We start from the raw sequence: 17,646 nt of genomic DNA, 5'->3' as shown, positions 1-17,646 counted from the left end.
TATTGGTATTTGTAGTTTATGTAACAAATATGAAAAAGTTTGAATCTATAGAGTTTATAAAAAAATTAATTTTTAAGATAAAAAATATTATTTTTTGCACTTTTTCTTATACTAATATATAGAATCCTCTGTTCTTGAAGTTCGGTTAATTTTTTTATAAAGTCTTTAGATTCGACCGTTTCCATATTTGTTACATTAACTAGCCTTAAGCTTTAGTTTAAGCTGTCGAAGAAATTTGTATCAATCTCAATTAAAAGTTATATCTTATTCAAACGTGTAATAAATGCCCTTTTTCAAATTTTCAAATTAAGATATCTCAAAAACCTGACATGCCACAGTTACATCTACTCCTCTGTATATCTTGATTGCTTGCATATTCGATGAATGATAAAGCTATTTAGAAAAATAATTTTTCTATTTGCGTTTAGTATGTCGTTATAATAACCGTGTTATGGAAAGTATGATGTCGTCAATATAGCCAAAATATATATGTATTATACATAATTTTGTACTGTCGCTGTACTAACCGATCTAAGTACAAAATTATGTATAATACATTATATTTCGGCTATTTTGACGACATCATATTTACCATAAAACATTTATTAACGACATTCTATAAGTAAATTAAAAATTCTTTTAAATAGTTATATTATTCATCAAATATGCAAGCAATCGATATATAGAAGAGAAAGTGCAAATGTTATCCGTACTGATATATTGGTAGTTGGTATTTGTAGTTTATGTAACAAATGAAGAAGTTTGAATCTAAACAGTTTATAAAAAAATTTAGTTATAAGATAAAAAATTTTTTTTTTGCATTTTTTCTTATACTAATATAGAATCTTGTGAGGTACGATTAATTTTTTATAAACTCTTTAGATTCGAACTTTTTCATATTTGTTACATAAACTACAGTCTCAAGCTTTATTTTAAGCTGTCGAAGAAATTTGTATCACATCCCAATTAAAAGTTATATCTTACTAAAAGGTGAAAAAATGCCCTTTTTCGCATTTTTAAATTATTATATCTCAAAAACCTGACTTGCTACATTCGCACCTTTTCCTCTATATATCTTGATTGCTTGCATATTCGATGAATATGATATAGCTATTTTAAAAAAAGAATTTCTTTATTTGCTTTTGGAGTGTCGTTGTAATAACCGTTTTATGAAAAATAGGATGTTGTCAAAATAGCCGAAATGTATAATGTATTATACACAACGTGGTACTTTTGCATAGACGCTTAAGCGTAAGCATAAGAATCTTGATTGGTCTATAAACATATGCATAAGAAATTCAACCAATCGAATTTCTTATGCATATGCTTATGCGCTTATGCAAGAGTGTGTGCTCCCGCTTAAGAGTGCCGTGTAAACGTACATACTGATTGTCAATTGTCGACGTCGGTCTTGCTGGCCATTTTGAGACTGTAAAAAAAGCGGGAAGGAACAGGAGGCCATTAACCATTAGTAATACGTGATACTGGTTTATTTTCCAAAATGTATAGTTTAGTGAAATTTTATGACGGTATACATTATGTATGCAAGTCGAACACAATTAGTGTTAGTAAAGGAATTATCAAAGCCACGTATAGCAATCGACGCAGATACACAGCAAATATTCTACCAAGAAATGGTAAGTAGCAATATTTTTCATTTTTAACTGTTACGTTATTGTAAAAACTGTTATATTAAAGTCATGCCGCTGTTATACAATATCTGCATTTGCTACGATATTTATATGTGTGCGTGCGTACGTGTTGCGTGTGTGTGTGTCTAGAGAGAGAGAGAGAGAGAGAAAGAGAGAAAGAGAGACAGAAAAATTTGAACTAAAACTAATTAATTTTATTTTAACTTGTTCAGATAAGGAATCAGTATTAAAACAAATAGTAGAAAATATAATTGAAGGAAAACCGTATATTATATGCAAAAGAATTAACTTTGAAAACAAAAAAGTAAATAAATTTGGAAATGATGATGCTCAAGTACACTTAGGTGAGTTTCCTTAATATTAGTAAATTGTATGATCGCTATTTTAAGCGTGGTCTACAATAGCAGTAAGTAAGCAGTAAGAGTAAACAGTATGAAATTGGATTGCCCATTTCGTCGGGAGTAATAAAATGAACAAACCTCATTTTGTACTGCTTACTCTTACTGCTTACTGCTATTGTAAACCACGCTTTATAATAAATATATATTAGTGTAGTTTTGCTTCTTACTTTTATATTATAGATAATGATACAAGAATAAGATCTATCGATGAAAATATTTACAACAATGTGACTGCCTCGCAAGAAAAAGGCTGTGAATCTTTTGTAAATGATGCTGAAATGCTAGGTAAGCTTCCTTAATATTGGTAAATATTATAATTGATATTTTATTATAAATACTTGATAATAATGTAGTTTTGCTTTTTACTTTCATATTAGATATTAATACAAAGAAAGGCTCTGTCGATAAAAATACATGCTTTGAAGAGACTGCTACACAAAGAGAAAACTGTGAATCTCTTAAAAATGATGATGCTCAAGTACTATTAAGTGAGTTTCTTTATATTAACAAATTTTATGACAGATATTTTACAATAAACATTTATTAATGTAGTTTTGCTTCTTACTTTTATATTATAGATAATGATACAAGAATAGGATCTATCGATAAAAATATATACAACAATGAGACTGCCTTGCAAGAAAAAGTCTGTGAATCTTTTGTAAATGATGCTGAAATGCTAGGTGAGCTTCCTTAATATTGGTAAATATTATAATTGCTATTTTATTATAAATACTTGATAATAATGTAGTTTTGCTTTTCACTTTCATATTAGATATTAATACAAAGAAAGGCTCTGTCGATAAAAATACATGCTTTGAAGAGACTGCTACACAAAGAGAAAACTGTGACTCTCTTAAAAATGATGATGCTCAAATATCATTAGGTGAGTTTCTTTAATATTATCAAATTTCATGAATGCTATTTTGCAATAAACATATATTAATATAGTTTGTTTCTTATTTTTATATTATAGATGATGATACAAGAATAGCATTTATCGATGAAAATATATACAACGGTATGACTGCCTCGCAAGAAAAAGGCTGTGAATCTTTTGTAATTGATGCTGAAATGCTAGGTGAGCTTCCTTACTATTGGTAAATATCATAATTGCTATTTTATCATAAATACTTGATAATAATGTAGTTTTTAAAATATGTGATATAATAAAAGGCCAACTTAACGAGCTTATATGCTATTAATTGAAAAATTTATTTATTAATTTACGTCATACTATACAAAAGTTAAGATAAACGTTTCGACTGTACGACAGTCTTTCTCAATATCCTAATAATATGTTAAAAAATTAATTTAGTCATTTCGACATCATAAATAAATACAACAATTATAAGATTATATGACGAACGCAGTACAAAATTCATGTTTGTTGGCATGAGTTAGAGCGTCAGATGCTGTTATATTATGTAACGACACTGTGAACAAATTAATATATCCGCTCAAATATTACATTTAGATTTTTAATAAATAGTATTAACTTACTTTTTTGTCAACGAACATAACACTTTTTTTAAAAAATTATTTCTTTTTACTTAACATAATCACAATGTGTACTTTTTTAAAAAACAAATCGATATCTGTATCTTACAATGTCGGCGCGCTGTATATATACCCAATTTTTAAGATGACGTAGACAATTTTTTTAGAATATCATAATAAGAACCGTCAAGACGCTCGGTGTCCTTTTTTAGGTTGATACTGTTGTTTTCTTCTTTAATATATATCATTTCTGATATCAACCTTTTATAATAATTCTTTTCATAATCTAGGATTTTTGTGTCGTTCCAATTGAAATTGTGTGTAAATTTTACAATATGATCAGAAACCACCGAGTGCCTTGCTGAATCTAATCTAATATTATTTTTATGTTCATTTACTCTTGTACCTAATTGTCTTTTCGTCTGTCCTACATATGTAGCATCACAATTATTACACGAAATCTTATATATGACCTCCGAATTATTTTGGAGCTTATCTCTGTCTTTTTGCGTTTTTATGACTCTGTTTAATTTCTTTAGACATCTGTATCCTACTGTTATATTTGATTTCTTTAATTCTGATGCTACTAGTTCCGAGATTCTTTCAATATAAGGTATCGCTATGAATTTTTTATTATTGTCATTATTTATGATTTTGTTATTTATATCTTGAGTCATTTCTTTGTTTAATCTATTAACAATAAGGAACTTCAGTCTATTGTTGATTTCTGAGAAAATGAGATCAAGAGGATAACTATTGCTCAATAAAATCTCTATGATTAATGTTAAATTTTTACTATGAAAACGGGGATGTGATAATAATATTGACCGGTCTACTAAATTATATATTACACTTTTTTTGTGGCATATAGGATGATTTGAATGATATGAGAATGTTCTACCCGAAAATGTTTTTTTCTGAAACCAATCTATGTATATTATGTTATTTATAATTTTGAGTGAGATATCTAAAAAACTTATGCTACGGTTATCCTCTCTTTCTATTGTGAATTTTAATCTATCGTGACAATCATTAAATTTTTCTACTAGATATGTGACTTGATCTTCCGGCAAGCAAAGCAAGATATCATCGACGTAGCGATAGTAAAACCTTATATTAACCTTTATAGTTTCAAGAATCCTAGTTTCTATATCTTGCATGACAATATCCGCAATAATTGGAGATAAAGGCGATCCCATAGGAGTTCCATGTATTTGTTTATAGATCGTTTCGTTGAATGTGAAGTACGTTGAAGTCAAAATGAATTTAATTACATTAACAAACTCATTTTTGTCTATTGATGTGTGGTTTTCAATGTAATGCCATCTATTATTTATGCTGTCTATTGCAAGGTCCACAGGAACATTTGTGAACAACGATATCACATCCAAAGATACGATTGTTTCATTGTTATTTAATTTAAGATCAGACAAAGCGTTGCACAATTCAAAACTATTGTTAACATGACTTTTCCCTTTGGGTAAACTTGTCACTAAAATGTTGTGTAAATATGCAGCTAAATGATGTAGTGCTGTATTGACCGACGATACTATTACTCTGAATGGAACATTTTCCTTGTGAATTTTGGGCAAGCCATATGCTTTAGGAAGCACTGAATCACTGGAACTTAAACAATAATAGTCTTTTTTTGTGATCCATTCATTTTTTAACCATTGTTTTAAATTTTTGTTAAGGTCTTTTTCTATTTTTATTATTGGATTGTTTTTGATTGTCATATAATTATCTTTGTCATTTAATAATTCTTCAACTTTGTCTATATAAAATTCTTTGGTCATTGCTACGGTCGTGTTTCCCTTGTCTGCTCTTGTGAAAATGATGCTGGGATTTTGTTTACAAAATGTCATGGTTTTTTTGTACATAAAAGTAAGTTTGTCATTAATTATGTCTTTCCTAGTATTGTTGTTTAAAAAAACAAAGAACTGTGGAATAGCTATGTTTCTTATTGTCGTGAGATTAGTTATGTTATTCGAATTGCTTTCTATGTCTTTAATAAATTCATGGACAGCTGTTTTTTTATCAGTATTAATAGGAAGGCTAAAATCACTACCTAATTGCAATAAATTTGTGACATCAGTTGGAATATCTACATCAGTCAAATTAATAAACCATTTATCATTGGTTTGTTCTAATGGATTAATAGTTCTGTTTATAAAATTTGTTGCGTTAATGTGGTTATTAATATATTTATTATTTTGAGAGTTTACACTATTTTTCTCTGAACAGAAAGAAAAAACTATGGGTTTAATATTATTATAGTAATCCGATTCTTTTTTTTGCAATAACCAACAGAATTTTTTCTTATGTAAGTAATGTAAGTTTAAAATTTGTTTTTTGAATAATCTACTATGGTGGTTATAAATCTCTTGCCATACCTGGGATGGGATGTTGTTATTTAATCTTTGTGTAAAGTATCTTATGTTTTTGTTAAAATACCCTATATGTCTGTGCAAGTCAAATATCTCTATGTTTAATATTTCCATTCTAAATTTATGCAACACACTGTCTAACCTTTTTTTTGATTTATAATGACATACGTTAATATTACTATTGTCTGATAAATGCTTAGGTAAAACTCTGAATGTCCTACATTGTTTTAAAAATATTAATTTGGACACAGTTCTTATTTTGCCATAATTCGCCCCTAGCCAAGATTTTAAATCTTCAAAACTTTGTTGTCCATAATTATGTTGTACAAACTTAAAATTAAAATGGTGGAACTTAAAAAGTGTATAATTATTACGCATTGTAAGGCCAGCGTGAATTAAATGTATCTATTTTATAAATTAAACTTCGGCTCGTATACAATTAAAATATGTGATATAATAAAAGGCCAACTTAACGAGCTTATATGCTATTAATTGAAAAATTTATTTATTAATTTACGTCATACTATAAAAAAGTTAAGATAAACGTTTCGACTGTACGACAGTCTTTCTCAATATCCTAATAATATGTTAAAAAATTAATTTAGTCATTTCGACATCATAAATAAATATAACAATTATAAGATTATATGACGAACGCAGTACAAAATTCATGTTTGTTGGCATGAGTTAGAGCGTCAGATGCTGTTATATTATGTAACGACACTGTGAACAAATTAATATATCCGCTCAAATATTACATTTAGATTTTTAATAAATAGTATTAACTTACTTTTTTGTCAACGAACATAACACTTTTTTAAAAAAATTATTTCTTTTTACTTAACATAATCACAATGTGTACTTTTTTAAAAAACAAATCGATATCTGTATCTTACAATGTCGGCGCGCTGTATATATACCCAATTTTTAAGATGACGTAGACAATTTTTTTAGAATATCATAATAAGAACCGTCAAGACGCTCGGTGTCCTTTTTTAGGTTGATACTGTTGTTTTCTTCTTTAATATATATCATTTCTGATATCAACCTTTTATAATAATTCTTTTCATAATCTAATGTAGTTTTTCTTTTTATTCTCACATTAGATATTAATACAAAGAAAGGCTCTGTCGATAGGAATACATGCATCAAAGAGATTGCTGCACAAAGAGAAAACTGTGACTCTCTTAAAAATGATGATGCTCAAATATTAGGTGAGTTTCTTTAATATTAGCAAACTTCATAAGTGCTATTTTATGATAAACATATAATATAGTTTTGCTTCTTACTTTTATATTAGATACTGATATGAAAATAAGATCTATTGATGAAAATATATATAATGATATGAAAATAAGATCTATTGATGAAAATATATATAATGATATGAAAATAAGATCTATTGATGAAAATATATATAATGAAAAGGCTGCCTTGCAAGAAAAAGGCTATGAATTTTTAGAGATCAATGACTCGCAAATATTAGGTGAGTTTTCTTAATATTAATTAAAAATTTAAAGTATCCCACATTAATGTTATGTGAAGTGTCGGTTAAATCAGCTGGTTTTTTAATATGTTGTAGCTTATAATCTATTGAAAAAAATGTAATAGGCTCAAAGCTAAATAATAGGTACTGATTTATACAATCAGTCAAATATGAAATACTCGGGCTTTGCGAACTGCTTGCCTGGCTATACTCAATAATTGTTTATTAATTAGCCTTGAGATTATTGCATCTTTTGTTCAACAGATCATAAGCTACATTTGAAAAAAAACAGCTAGTTTAACTGAAATTCATTTCACATAAGATTAATGCGAAGTACTTTCATAACTATTATTTTAGCATAATTATTTGATAATAATTCAGTTCTGCTTTTATATTAGATATTAATACATTGATAAATGCTATCGATAAAAATGAAAATATTGGTCAGATGCATATCAAAGGCTGTAATTTCCTGAAAAATTCTGGAATTTTAATGACTATAGGTAATTTTTTCAATATTAATCACAATATTTTCGTCTCCTATCACTTTTATTTTTTATATGAAACAGATCCTTTATTAAAATTTGCACATGGCACTTAATATTTAGTAATTTGTATTACTATTGTATTACTATATATATATATATCCTAAAAAAATCATAAAAATGAAAAGGTCAGGCCATGTTCAAAAGAAGGCACTCAAAAATTTAGACGATCTAATAATAAATTATCACGAAAAGTAACTGATATGTTATTCAAGGTGCCAGTTCAAAGTGAACATACGTAAAGTGTATATTATCTAAATTTAGTAATAATATATTACCATGAAAAATAACTGTGATATTTTATTCAAGGTGCAAGTTCACATTGAACATACATACATATAAGTAAAACTGATTACAATTTGATTCTAGAAAATAAGTGCGATATGTTATTCTTAGTGCACAAAATATAATAGTCGTTTATAGAGATTTGATTTGAAATTCATACTAGCCCGTACAATGAAAAATAATTGCTCGTAATTCCAGAGTACCAATTTGTTAATTACTCAGAAAAATAACATGGCGGCCTGCTCTCAAAAAACTTTCGATGGGTAGAATAAATAATTGAAATAAGAGTTGTGAAAATTGTATAAATTAAAAACCTCCAATCTTTCTTTAGTAAAATTTCGAATTTTCGTATCAACTTCCGATTTGTGTTATACCGTATTTTCAGGGAGTAAGTTATTGATCAGAAAACTTTGCCTTGTTGCTCGAAACGGGTGTATATTAAGTAAAATTTATAAATGTACAGTTCTCAGGTCAAGTACAATAAAGCTATACGCTTAAAAAGTTTACTGATTATTTGTCGTAATATACAATAAAAAATTACATATTAATTAAGTGAATAATATCGAAAATTATAAGTCAAATGAAACCTTGCTATTTAAAACCTATTCTTCATGATCGCAAGACACTATTTTCTATTTAAAAGATTTTCTTCAGAAACACAGAAGAAAAAGGTATTTGTATATAGTTTTGTATATTCACTTCGTTGTGTGTAGAGCTTTTAAAAATACGTTGAATCCTTATTCTAATCTAATCTTCTTCTAATGTAATACTTTTCGTACTTCAAATGTTGTAGTAATTATTCTGTAAGAGCTTCGACATTATTTCTAAATGGACATCGAGAAACATCATAGTTTTTTGAGAGCAGGCCGCCATGTTATTTTTCTGAGTAATTAACAAATTGGTACTCTGGAATTACGAGCAATTATTTTTCATTGTACGGGCTAGTATGAATTTCAAATCAAATCTCTATAAACGACTATTATATTTTGTGCACTAAGAATAACATATCGCACTTATTTTCTAGAATCAAATTGTAATCAGTTTTACTTATATGTATGTATGTTCAATGTGAACTTGCACCTTGAATAAAATATCACAGTTATTTTTCATGGTAATATATTATTACTAAATTTAGATAATATACACTTTACGTATGTTCACTTTGAACTGGCACCTTGAATAACATATCAGTTACTTTTCGTGATAATTTATTATTAGATCGTTTAAATTTTTGAGTGCCTTCTTTTGAACATGGCCTGACCTTTTCATTTTTATGATTTTTTTAGGATATCACTTACTTTTTAAAGTACAGATATATAGAGCAGCTTTCTATAATAGTAATTCATGTATAAATTAATAGTAATTCAAGTATCACAAATATATGTATTTTCGATTCTTATCACATAACTTTGTATAAGTAACAATTTATGCAATACAGTTCAAAATAATTGAAATATATGGTATATATATGTACATATATAAAATATATAATTATATTATAGTATACATATATATTTTATTTAATCATATATGTAAATGTTTGTATAATTGTAATAACTTTTAACGATACATTGCACATTTATTTCAATTGCAACAGAATGAATTTATATTCTTGTATGAATATTGAAAATAAAGAATGGGCCCCTCCATCGCCCATTCTCGTGAGAACGCAACCATATATTTTTCTTCGTCTCTCCGATTTTAACACGACATACATATTTCTGTCTGATAATTTTTTTCTGGATGATACTTTTTGAAATGTCATGAAGCCTAGGTCAAATTAGAAACTTATTGCACTCGTTTTAATGCAGCGCTTACAGCAGCTTTTATAAAGCGCCAGAGCAGCCGATATTTTATTTTGGCGCTTACGGCAACTTTTATACAGCGCTAGAACAGTTGATGTTTTAATGTAGCGTTTACGGCAGCCTTTATACAGCGCCATTATTTAATCTGTTCTAAGAACAATATGTATGCCCCTTGTGCTCCTTTGGGCCATTTTTTCTTGAACACTTCCATATCATTAGAGTAATACCATTCCGATTTTGTGTCAGCTCTCAACATACACGTGTAGTGACCACGATTCATTTCTTCACCTTCGTGAAATATAGCGCTTATTAGCTTGTACTTTTTTTTATTAATCGTGATATTACTCGTCGGCACGGCGGTAATCCGATTGTTGATAATTTTTTTAGAAGCACCGTTTACAAAAGTATATAAATTGAGCTGTATTACTACGACGGAAAAAGTTGATTCGATTACGGTTTTCTTTTTCAATACGGTGCCCTTACATTCGTTACAATTGCCGTTTATCGTTTCCCATTTAGAAAATTCTACATTAATCAAACTTTGTAGAGTGACACCTTTTTTCCTTTTTAATGTCGAATGTATAGGTAATATTAACAAACTACTGCTTTCCAGCTTAGTTACATTGTAATTACATTTGATATTCGAGCAACATGTTACGTGCTTTAATTCGAGTTTTAATACATCATTGACGTCGGAATACGTCAATATTAGAGCCGTAAAAAATTCCGAAACATCTTGTTGTGTTCGTTCTTCGAAGCGTTTTCCGACAGATCTTCTAACCGCTTGAATGTTGCAATATTTACGTTCACCATACGCGCAGATAGCATCAATCAATGCATTCGATGCTTTATTTTTCAGTATTTGTTGCCTAATACGTACGCAATGAAACGCACATTGTAATATTACATTAGCGTAACACGAAACAGCATCGTTATTGCAAAGGCCATATATTTTCCACGTAACTATACTTTCTGGTTCCTCACAATCATAATTCTGCATATCATCAATGATATTAGAGATATCCCATCGACGATCGTACATTTTCACAACCTTTTTCTCGGACGGATTGATTTGTGGCAGTTCAGATTTGAATATAGATCTCAGTCAATTATATTCTACAATGGCTCTCGAGTTTGCTTTAACTGATGCTGGATTGAAATTTATCAAATGTAGGCCTTCCAATTTACTTACTCGTGACAAACCTACATAGGCTTGACCATCACTGAATACAGTCGTTCCTAAATCCATCATTGCATTGTTACATGTAATTCCTTCGATTATAAATAATTCGACATTCTTTAATTTGTCTCTCAAAGTTTTCAAGACCATGTCTGACAATTGCGTATATTTTAGTGTAGATTCATGACTAACCGGTAGTTGAAACATTCTATGGATTGTCAAGCCATCGATATTGAATGCTGCGATACCCGTGGGAGCAGATATGGCAGTCGTTTTTTCCAAATTTATTCTGATCCAATGTTTAATCGTTTCAATTAGAAAACTTTTCCCTGTACCACCCTCGCCACTTACGTACAGTCGCAGAATCTGATTCTTATCTTGTAAAACTTGGCATGCTCCATCAAAGACTCTTTTCTGGTCTTCGTTTAATTGCGACATCATTTGCGATAAATCAATCGGGTCGTCAATCTTTCCAAAATCTTTCAGATCTTTCATCGCGTCGTCAGCTTCTATCGGATTACAATTCAGTTCATCGTCATCGGATTTGTCTCTGTCTGCTGTTTTCAGATCATTTTCGCGCTTCTCGATTAATTCAGCAACGTTCTCAAAAGCTTTCTGTATTTCTTCGAGCCTTTCGTGATATTTCATTGCCTTCGTTAAAACAGACTCTGAATTCTTAAAGGCATCCGTGTAAGTCTCGAATGTACCTTTGAGTTCACTCAAATCTCTCCATGGTTTGAACAGAAGAAGCAGCGAGTAAAAGTATTTTTCGGGCTCAGTTTTTATATTAAATCCGTAATGGTTAATTAAATAACCCTTTTTTCGTTTTTTTTTAAATAAACCCGATGCCAGTTTGTAACACTTGACTTCGTCATTATTTGACATCTGTTTCGTAATTTCCCAGAATCTGGCAAAATCGTACAAATTCAATGATTCTAATTCCTGAGGTCTATTTGGATAGTAATCATCGATGAGTGACGAACAGTAAATATTCGTAGAATTTTCATCGAGAGCTTAAATTTCATTAAATGTTTTAACTTTTCTATTTCTCACCTCATTAACATCGATCCATTTGACCATGGTATCATTATCCGTACCGTACAAGGGATTCCCTAATAGTGTATCCGCAGCTTCTAAAGCACCGCATTCTCTGTTATTTAATGAACGCATTGCAAAATTCCACAGTTTCGATGCCAAGAACTTATTCGAATCTATCACTTCAAAGTCTGTATTGCATTTTTCCGACTTTGTCGTGTATTTTGTTAAATATGAGTTTAAAAACTCTGATTTTTCTCTAATAAATTGTATGTCCATATTTCCCTCCCAGGCTAATTTGATAAACGGATTATAATCATTTATAAACCTTTCCGACTCCTTGCGAGGAAGATCGTACAATCTGCTCTTACTGCGTAAATTTTTTCTACCGACTATCGAAGTGATAACGTCTCTTAAAACGAAATTCTCAGTAACTGGCCGAGGAAAATCGAACCGACACTTTCTGTATATATTAGTTTCCGTTTTTTTTGTACGCATGCAATACGAGTTATGTTTATGATTCTGATCACTTATTACCGTATCGTACAACGTTGGCGAAACATTTTCATCTGGAATTTCACACGTTACGTATTTTTGAATAAACGTAGCAACTTCTTCATCCGGCGATTTTCCTAATACTGGAGCATCTTTTATCCAAATCATACAATGCATGTGCTGGATACTTCTACGTTGATATTCCAGTCACCAGAAGTAATGAATAACCTTTCCTATTAAATTATCGGACAAACAAATAAAATCAATCATGGCTTTGAATTTTATACACATGAATCTAGAAGTACTTACAAGATCGTATGCGATTAGTTCGCTGATGCCTAACTTCTCTTTATCGGGATTCATATCTCGTAAATATTCACCCAAATCGGACCATTTCCATTCACTAGGACTCAAAGTCAAAAACCACGTCGCTGGACCGTAATGCAAAGTCATGCATTTTACATTATTGGACGGTTGTCGCCAAAATTGATCCGTATTTCTCAATTTTGCGAAAATACTCATTAAATTCGATTCTAATTGGTAACCTTTCAATTCGTTCAAGTATCTACCAGCAGTGTATCTCTCTCGTGGGTTAGTAACCATCATCGTATAATAGATACCACTTTTCAACTGTCGGTAGTTAGCATCATTGAGAAGGAAGAACAGATACTGCAGATTCAACCTGAATCTACTATGTTTCGACATCAATCGTGTTCTAATAAATAAATATTCCGGCAATGCAAAGTTTCTATCTTCTCGTTGTCCATTGACACCATCAGGATATAAATCAGGGAAACACATGACATCCAGATATTTATAACGATTATCCATTGGAAAATCTTCAATTTTCACCATTTGATAAAGCTTCAATGCAGATTCGTTATCGATTCTTTTCGCGTGTATTGGGTATATTGTATACTGATCGTTAATATCCGAATGTTCAGTGATTTGTGTGAGAAAAGCCGTACGTTTTAAAACGGTTTGATCATTATTATTTTTGTTTTGCTGTACATTGTACAAATTCAATGCTGGTAATTCCTCAACCACCTCATTTATTTCGTCATTGTCGCTTTCCTCATCGACAATCCGATATTCTGTTTCCTGCAACTTATTCTTTAATAGATCATCAGATGACGCTGGAAGACGAATTTTTGAATAATGAGGATTATTTTCTTTCAACCATTGTAAAGCCTTATACATTTTATTAATATCTACCAAATTTTCCCAAACCACTTTAGATTTCTTGGGTATACCTCGAACGAGAATGTGCAACTCGTGATTCAAATTTATAGGATCTTCCGGAGGACATACCTTATCCAATGTTTCTTGTAAAGGCAGAGGCAAATGAAACGTTCTACTTTTTCCTAAACAGAGTTCGATTATATAAGTTTCTACGTAGGTATGTATTTGACCATACTGCCATTACTTGAAACAAATACATTATTCGATATTAACAAATTGGAACTCTGGAATTACGAGTAATTATTTTTCATTGTACAGACTAGGTTTAAATTTTTGAGGACCTTCTTTTGAACATGGCTTGACCTTTTCATTTTTATGATTTTTTGGAGATAGGGTGAGAGAGGACGAATGAGGGTAAGAGAAGACGAGATAGGCGAAAGAGGGTGAAAGAGAACGAAAAAGGGTGAGAAAGGACGTACGAGGGTGAAAGAAGTGAGAGAGGGTGAGCGAGGACGAAAGAGGGTGAAAGAGGACGAAAGAGGTCGAAAGAGGGTGAGAGAGAACGAAAGAGGGTGAAAGAGGACGAAAGAGGGTGAGAGAGGACGAAAGAGTGTGAAAGAGGTCGAAAGAAGATGAGAGAGGGCGAAAGAGGGTGAGAAAGAATGAAAGAGGTGAGAGAGGACGAAAGAGAGTGAAAGAAGGTGAAAGAGGACGAAAGAGGGTAAAAGAGGGTGAGAAAGAATGAAAGAGGGTGAGAGAGGACGAAAGAGAGTGAAAGAGGACGAAAGAGGGTGAAAGAAGACGAAAGAGGGTGAGAGGGAATGAAAGAGGGTGAAAGAAGACGAAACAGGGTGAAAGAGGGTGAGAGAGAATGAAAGAGGGTGAGGAGAAGGACGAAAGAGGGTGAGAGAGAATGAAAGAGGGTGTGAAAGAGGACGAAAGAGGGTGAAAGAGGACGAAAGAGGGTGAGAGGAATGAAAGAGGGTGAAAGAGGACGAAAGAGGACGAAAGAGGGTGAGGTAGACGAAGAGGGTGAAAGAGGACGAAGGGGGTGAGAGGGAATAAAAGAGGGTGAAAGAGGATGAGAGAGAATGAAAGAGAGTGAAAGAGGACGAAAGAGGGTGAGAGAGGGCGGAAAGAGGGTGAAAGAGGGTGAGAGAGGACGAAAGAGGGTGAAAAAGGCGAAAGAGGGGTGGAGTTGGGGTGGAGTGGGGGTGGGGTGGGGTGGGGGTGGGGTGGGGGCGGGATGTTGGAGGGAAAGGAGTGGGTGGAAGTGAGGGAGGTGTGAGTGAAAGGTTGAGAAGAGATTTATACGCGGACAGAGAAGAAGAAGAAGAAGAAGAAGAAGAAGAAAAAGAAGAAGAAGAAGACGACGTTTCTTAATTTTTCATGAAAAACGTCACTTTTTGACCGCTTGTATCTCCGGAACGGCTTGACCGATTTTATTTTTTCTTGGCTCAAATTACTCGTGGCGATGCCGCCTTTCAGGTTATGTTACGTGCAATTCAAAATTTTTTATATTTTAGTAGTTCTACACCCCCAAAAAATGGACTTTGATGGTGCAGGATAAGGAGACTTGTAGTGTCTTTTAAGGTCTTTTAGGGTTTGAACATGGCCGGAGACACTACCGCGTCTCCTGATATAATACAGTATACATATTTTCTAATTTTAAATGATATAACTGAATAATCTCAAAAATCTTTAGAATGTTGGAAAATGTTTTAAATATTTTTAATGGTTTTGAAGAGTTCAAGAGATTGTAATATATATTTAATTTTTGAATGAAAAGTCAACACAAACATAAAAAATTATAATTTTTTAAATAAAATTATATATTATTTCAAATATATATAGGATATCTCATTTACAGAACTATAAATTTACAGAACTCAAATCAGTTTTATTGAAAACTAATTATTTAAAGGTGATGTAAAGGTCATTCCCTAACAACACACATATCCTGAAGACGTTCTGAGAACATCTTGAGAATGTTCGAATGTCCTCTGGATATCCTCAGAATGTCTTTCGGATATGGTGTGCTATTAGGGTTTTTATTTCTTAAATAGAACCACCTATTTTTTCACATAAATTGATTTCTCACAATATTCTGAATAAACATTTATAAGAGCAGGTGGTCAATAAGTGAATAGTTTGAGGTATTTTATACTCTTCAATTTAACATAATCTTACATAGACTAAATTTTTTATAAAATAAATTTTTTAAGATATTCATTTTCCGATAATCTTAGTTTAATATTTTTATGCACAAAATAATGAGAAAAATTGATTAATATAAAGAAAACATAGTTGTTTTAAAAAAATATGTAACTGATAGTTGTAAATTACATATTTTTTCTTAAAAATAACTGTTTTCTTTACAACAATCGATTCCTTTCATAATTTTTAGCATAAAAGTATTGAAGTAAGACTATCAAAAAATGAATATTTTATGAAATATTTCATAGTTGCGAGATATTTAGTTACAATTTTATCAAACTACAGTATAAAATATCGCGTAAAGTATATTTACTTTTTGATCAGCTTATTTTTACAACATTTTATGCAGAATATTGTGAAAAATCGACTCACGTGAAAAAATATACTGGTTTCATCTAAGAAATTAAAGGTGATCTTCAAACAACTTCAGTCAAGATCAAATCATTGACACCATTTTATGTCCCGCTTAAAACCATACAACTTTTATTTGAAACATTTGTCAATAAAATCATTGGTTTGTGAAATATAGTACTGTAAATTTATAAATGGGATATTATCCTGTATATTAATTGCGATTCCCAAGAAGTTAATTATATTAATTAAAATCACCGACTAAAATTAGACATCCTATATGTAGAAAATATATTATTTTCTATATTATATAATCGTAATATTTATTTTTATTGTATTTATAATTTTTATTTTCAGATATGTCTTATGACGTCACATCTGATAATTTTGATGACTGTGTTAAAAAATTATCTTTTCGTGATTTTGGTATGTTATTAAATTATTCCCAATTATACCATATTTACCGTAATTATTATACAAGAAACAATTAACAAATGTAGCATGTTTATTTGTAAACAAAAAATGAGAACTTTAATTGTTACTATCAAAATATTTTGCACAAACTTTTTAATATATTTATTAATTAAGTTTAGATTTATAGTCTCCCATTTTAATTGATCATTCCTCAAAGCTTTTTTATTTTTGATTACACAAAATATTTCAAATAAAAATTGTTTCTTAATTTGAAGGGAGGCAGAAAATGACGCTACTGATTTTTATCTAAAAGGCCCTTCTCAAGTTAATTTAAAAGTCATTTATGTTCTTGTATATATATATATATATATATATATATATGTATATATATAGAATTATATATTCTTTTATACAAATTAATTCCTCGGAATTTTGGCATAAAAAGTTGTAAGCGTAAGATGGTTAAAAAGTTTACGAATAGTATACGAAATTCTTTATACTTAAATTTGACATAGTTTTATATAAACTATAAAATATTTCATAAGATATTCTTTTTTAGGCAATTTTATCTTAATAATTTTGTGCATAAAATAATGACAGAAATCAGCTGATGTAAAAAAAATACAGTTTGTAAGAAAACGTATGCAGCTGCTAATTGTAATTTACATACTTTTTCTTGAAAACAACTATACGCTTTCTTTATACCAATTA

At 30.3% G+C, this 17,646-nt stretch overlaps 1 protein-coding gene and 1 long non-coding RNA gene across 2 annotated transcripts; both read left to right on the top strand.

Moving 5' to 3' along the window:
* Positions 1–1,816: 1,816 nt before the first annotated feature.
* On the top strand, positions 1,817–3,157 carry LOC114946333 (uncharacterized). The gene is made up of 6 exons (XM_085483989.1): positions 1,817–1,996; positions 2,234–2,338; positions 2,431–2,541; positions 2,632–2,736; positions 2,829–2,939; positions 3,030–3,157. Exons 2-6 carry the CDS (start codon positions 2,332–2,334, stop codon positions 3,155–3,157), a joined length of 462 nt encoding a protein of 153 aa, XP_085340115.1. The 5' UTR covers positions 1,817–1,996; positions 2,234–2,331.
* A 3,892-nt stretch (positions 3,158–7,049) lies between these two features.
* LOC146722712 (uncharacterized) lies at positions 7,050–7,898 on the top strand. Its single transcript, XR_014924980.1, has 3 exons — positions 7,050–7,154; positions 7,241–7,426; positions 7,825–7,898. It is a non-coding gene; the product is annotated as an uncharacterized LOC146722712 (long non-coding RNA).
* Positions 7,899–17,646: the final 9,748 nt, after the last annotated feature.

This window comes from Nylanderia fulva, unplaced genomic scaffold, assembly GCF_048542155.1.
Source record: "Nylanderia fulva isolate GAGA-0341 unplaced genomic scaffold, ASM4854215v1 Scaffold284, whole genome shotgun sequence".
Lineage (NCBI taxonomy): Eukaryota > Metazoa > Arthropoda > Insecta > Hymenoptera > Formicidae > Nylanderia > Nylanderia fulva.
This window is presented reverse-complemented; position numbering and strand designations above follow the sequence as displayed.

Coding starts and splice junctions, on each gene's coding strand:
- LOC114946333 (XM_085483989.1), top strand. Junction 2,542..2,631: donor TGATGCTCAAGTACTATTAA/GTGAGTTTCTTT, acceptor TTTATATTATAG/ATAATGATACAAGAATAGGA. Junction 2,737..2,828: donor AAATGATGCTGAAATGCTAG/GTGAGCTTCCTT, acceptor CTTTCATATTAG/ATATTAATACAAAGAAAGGC.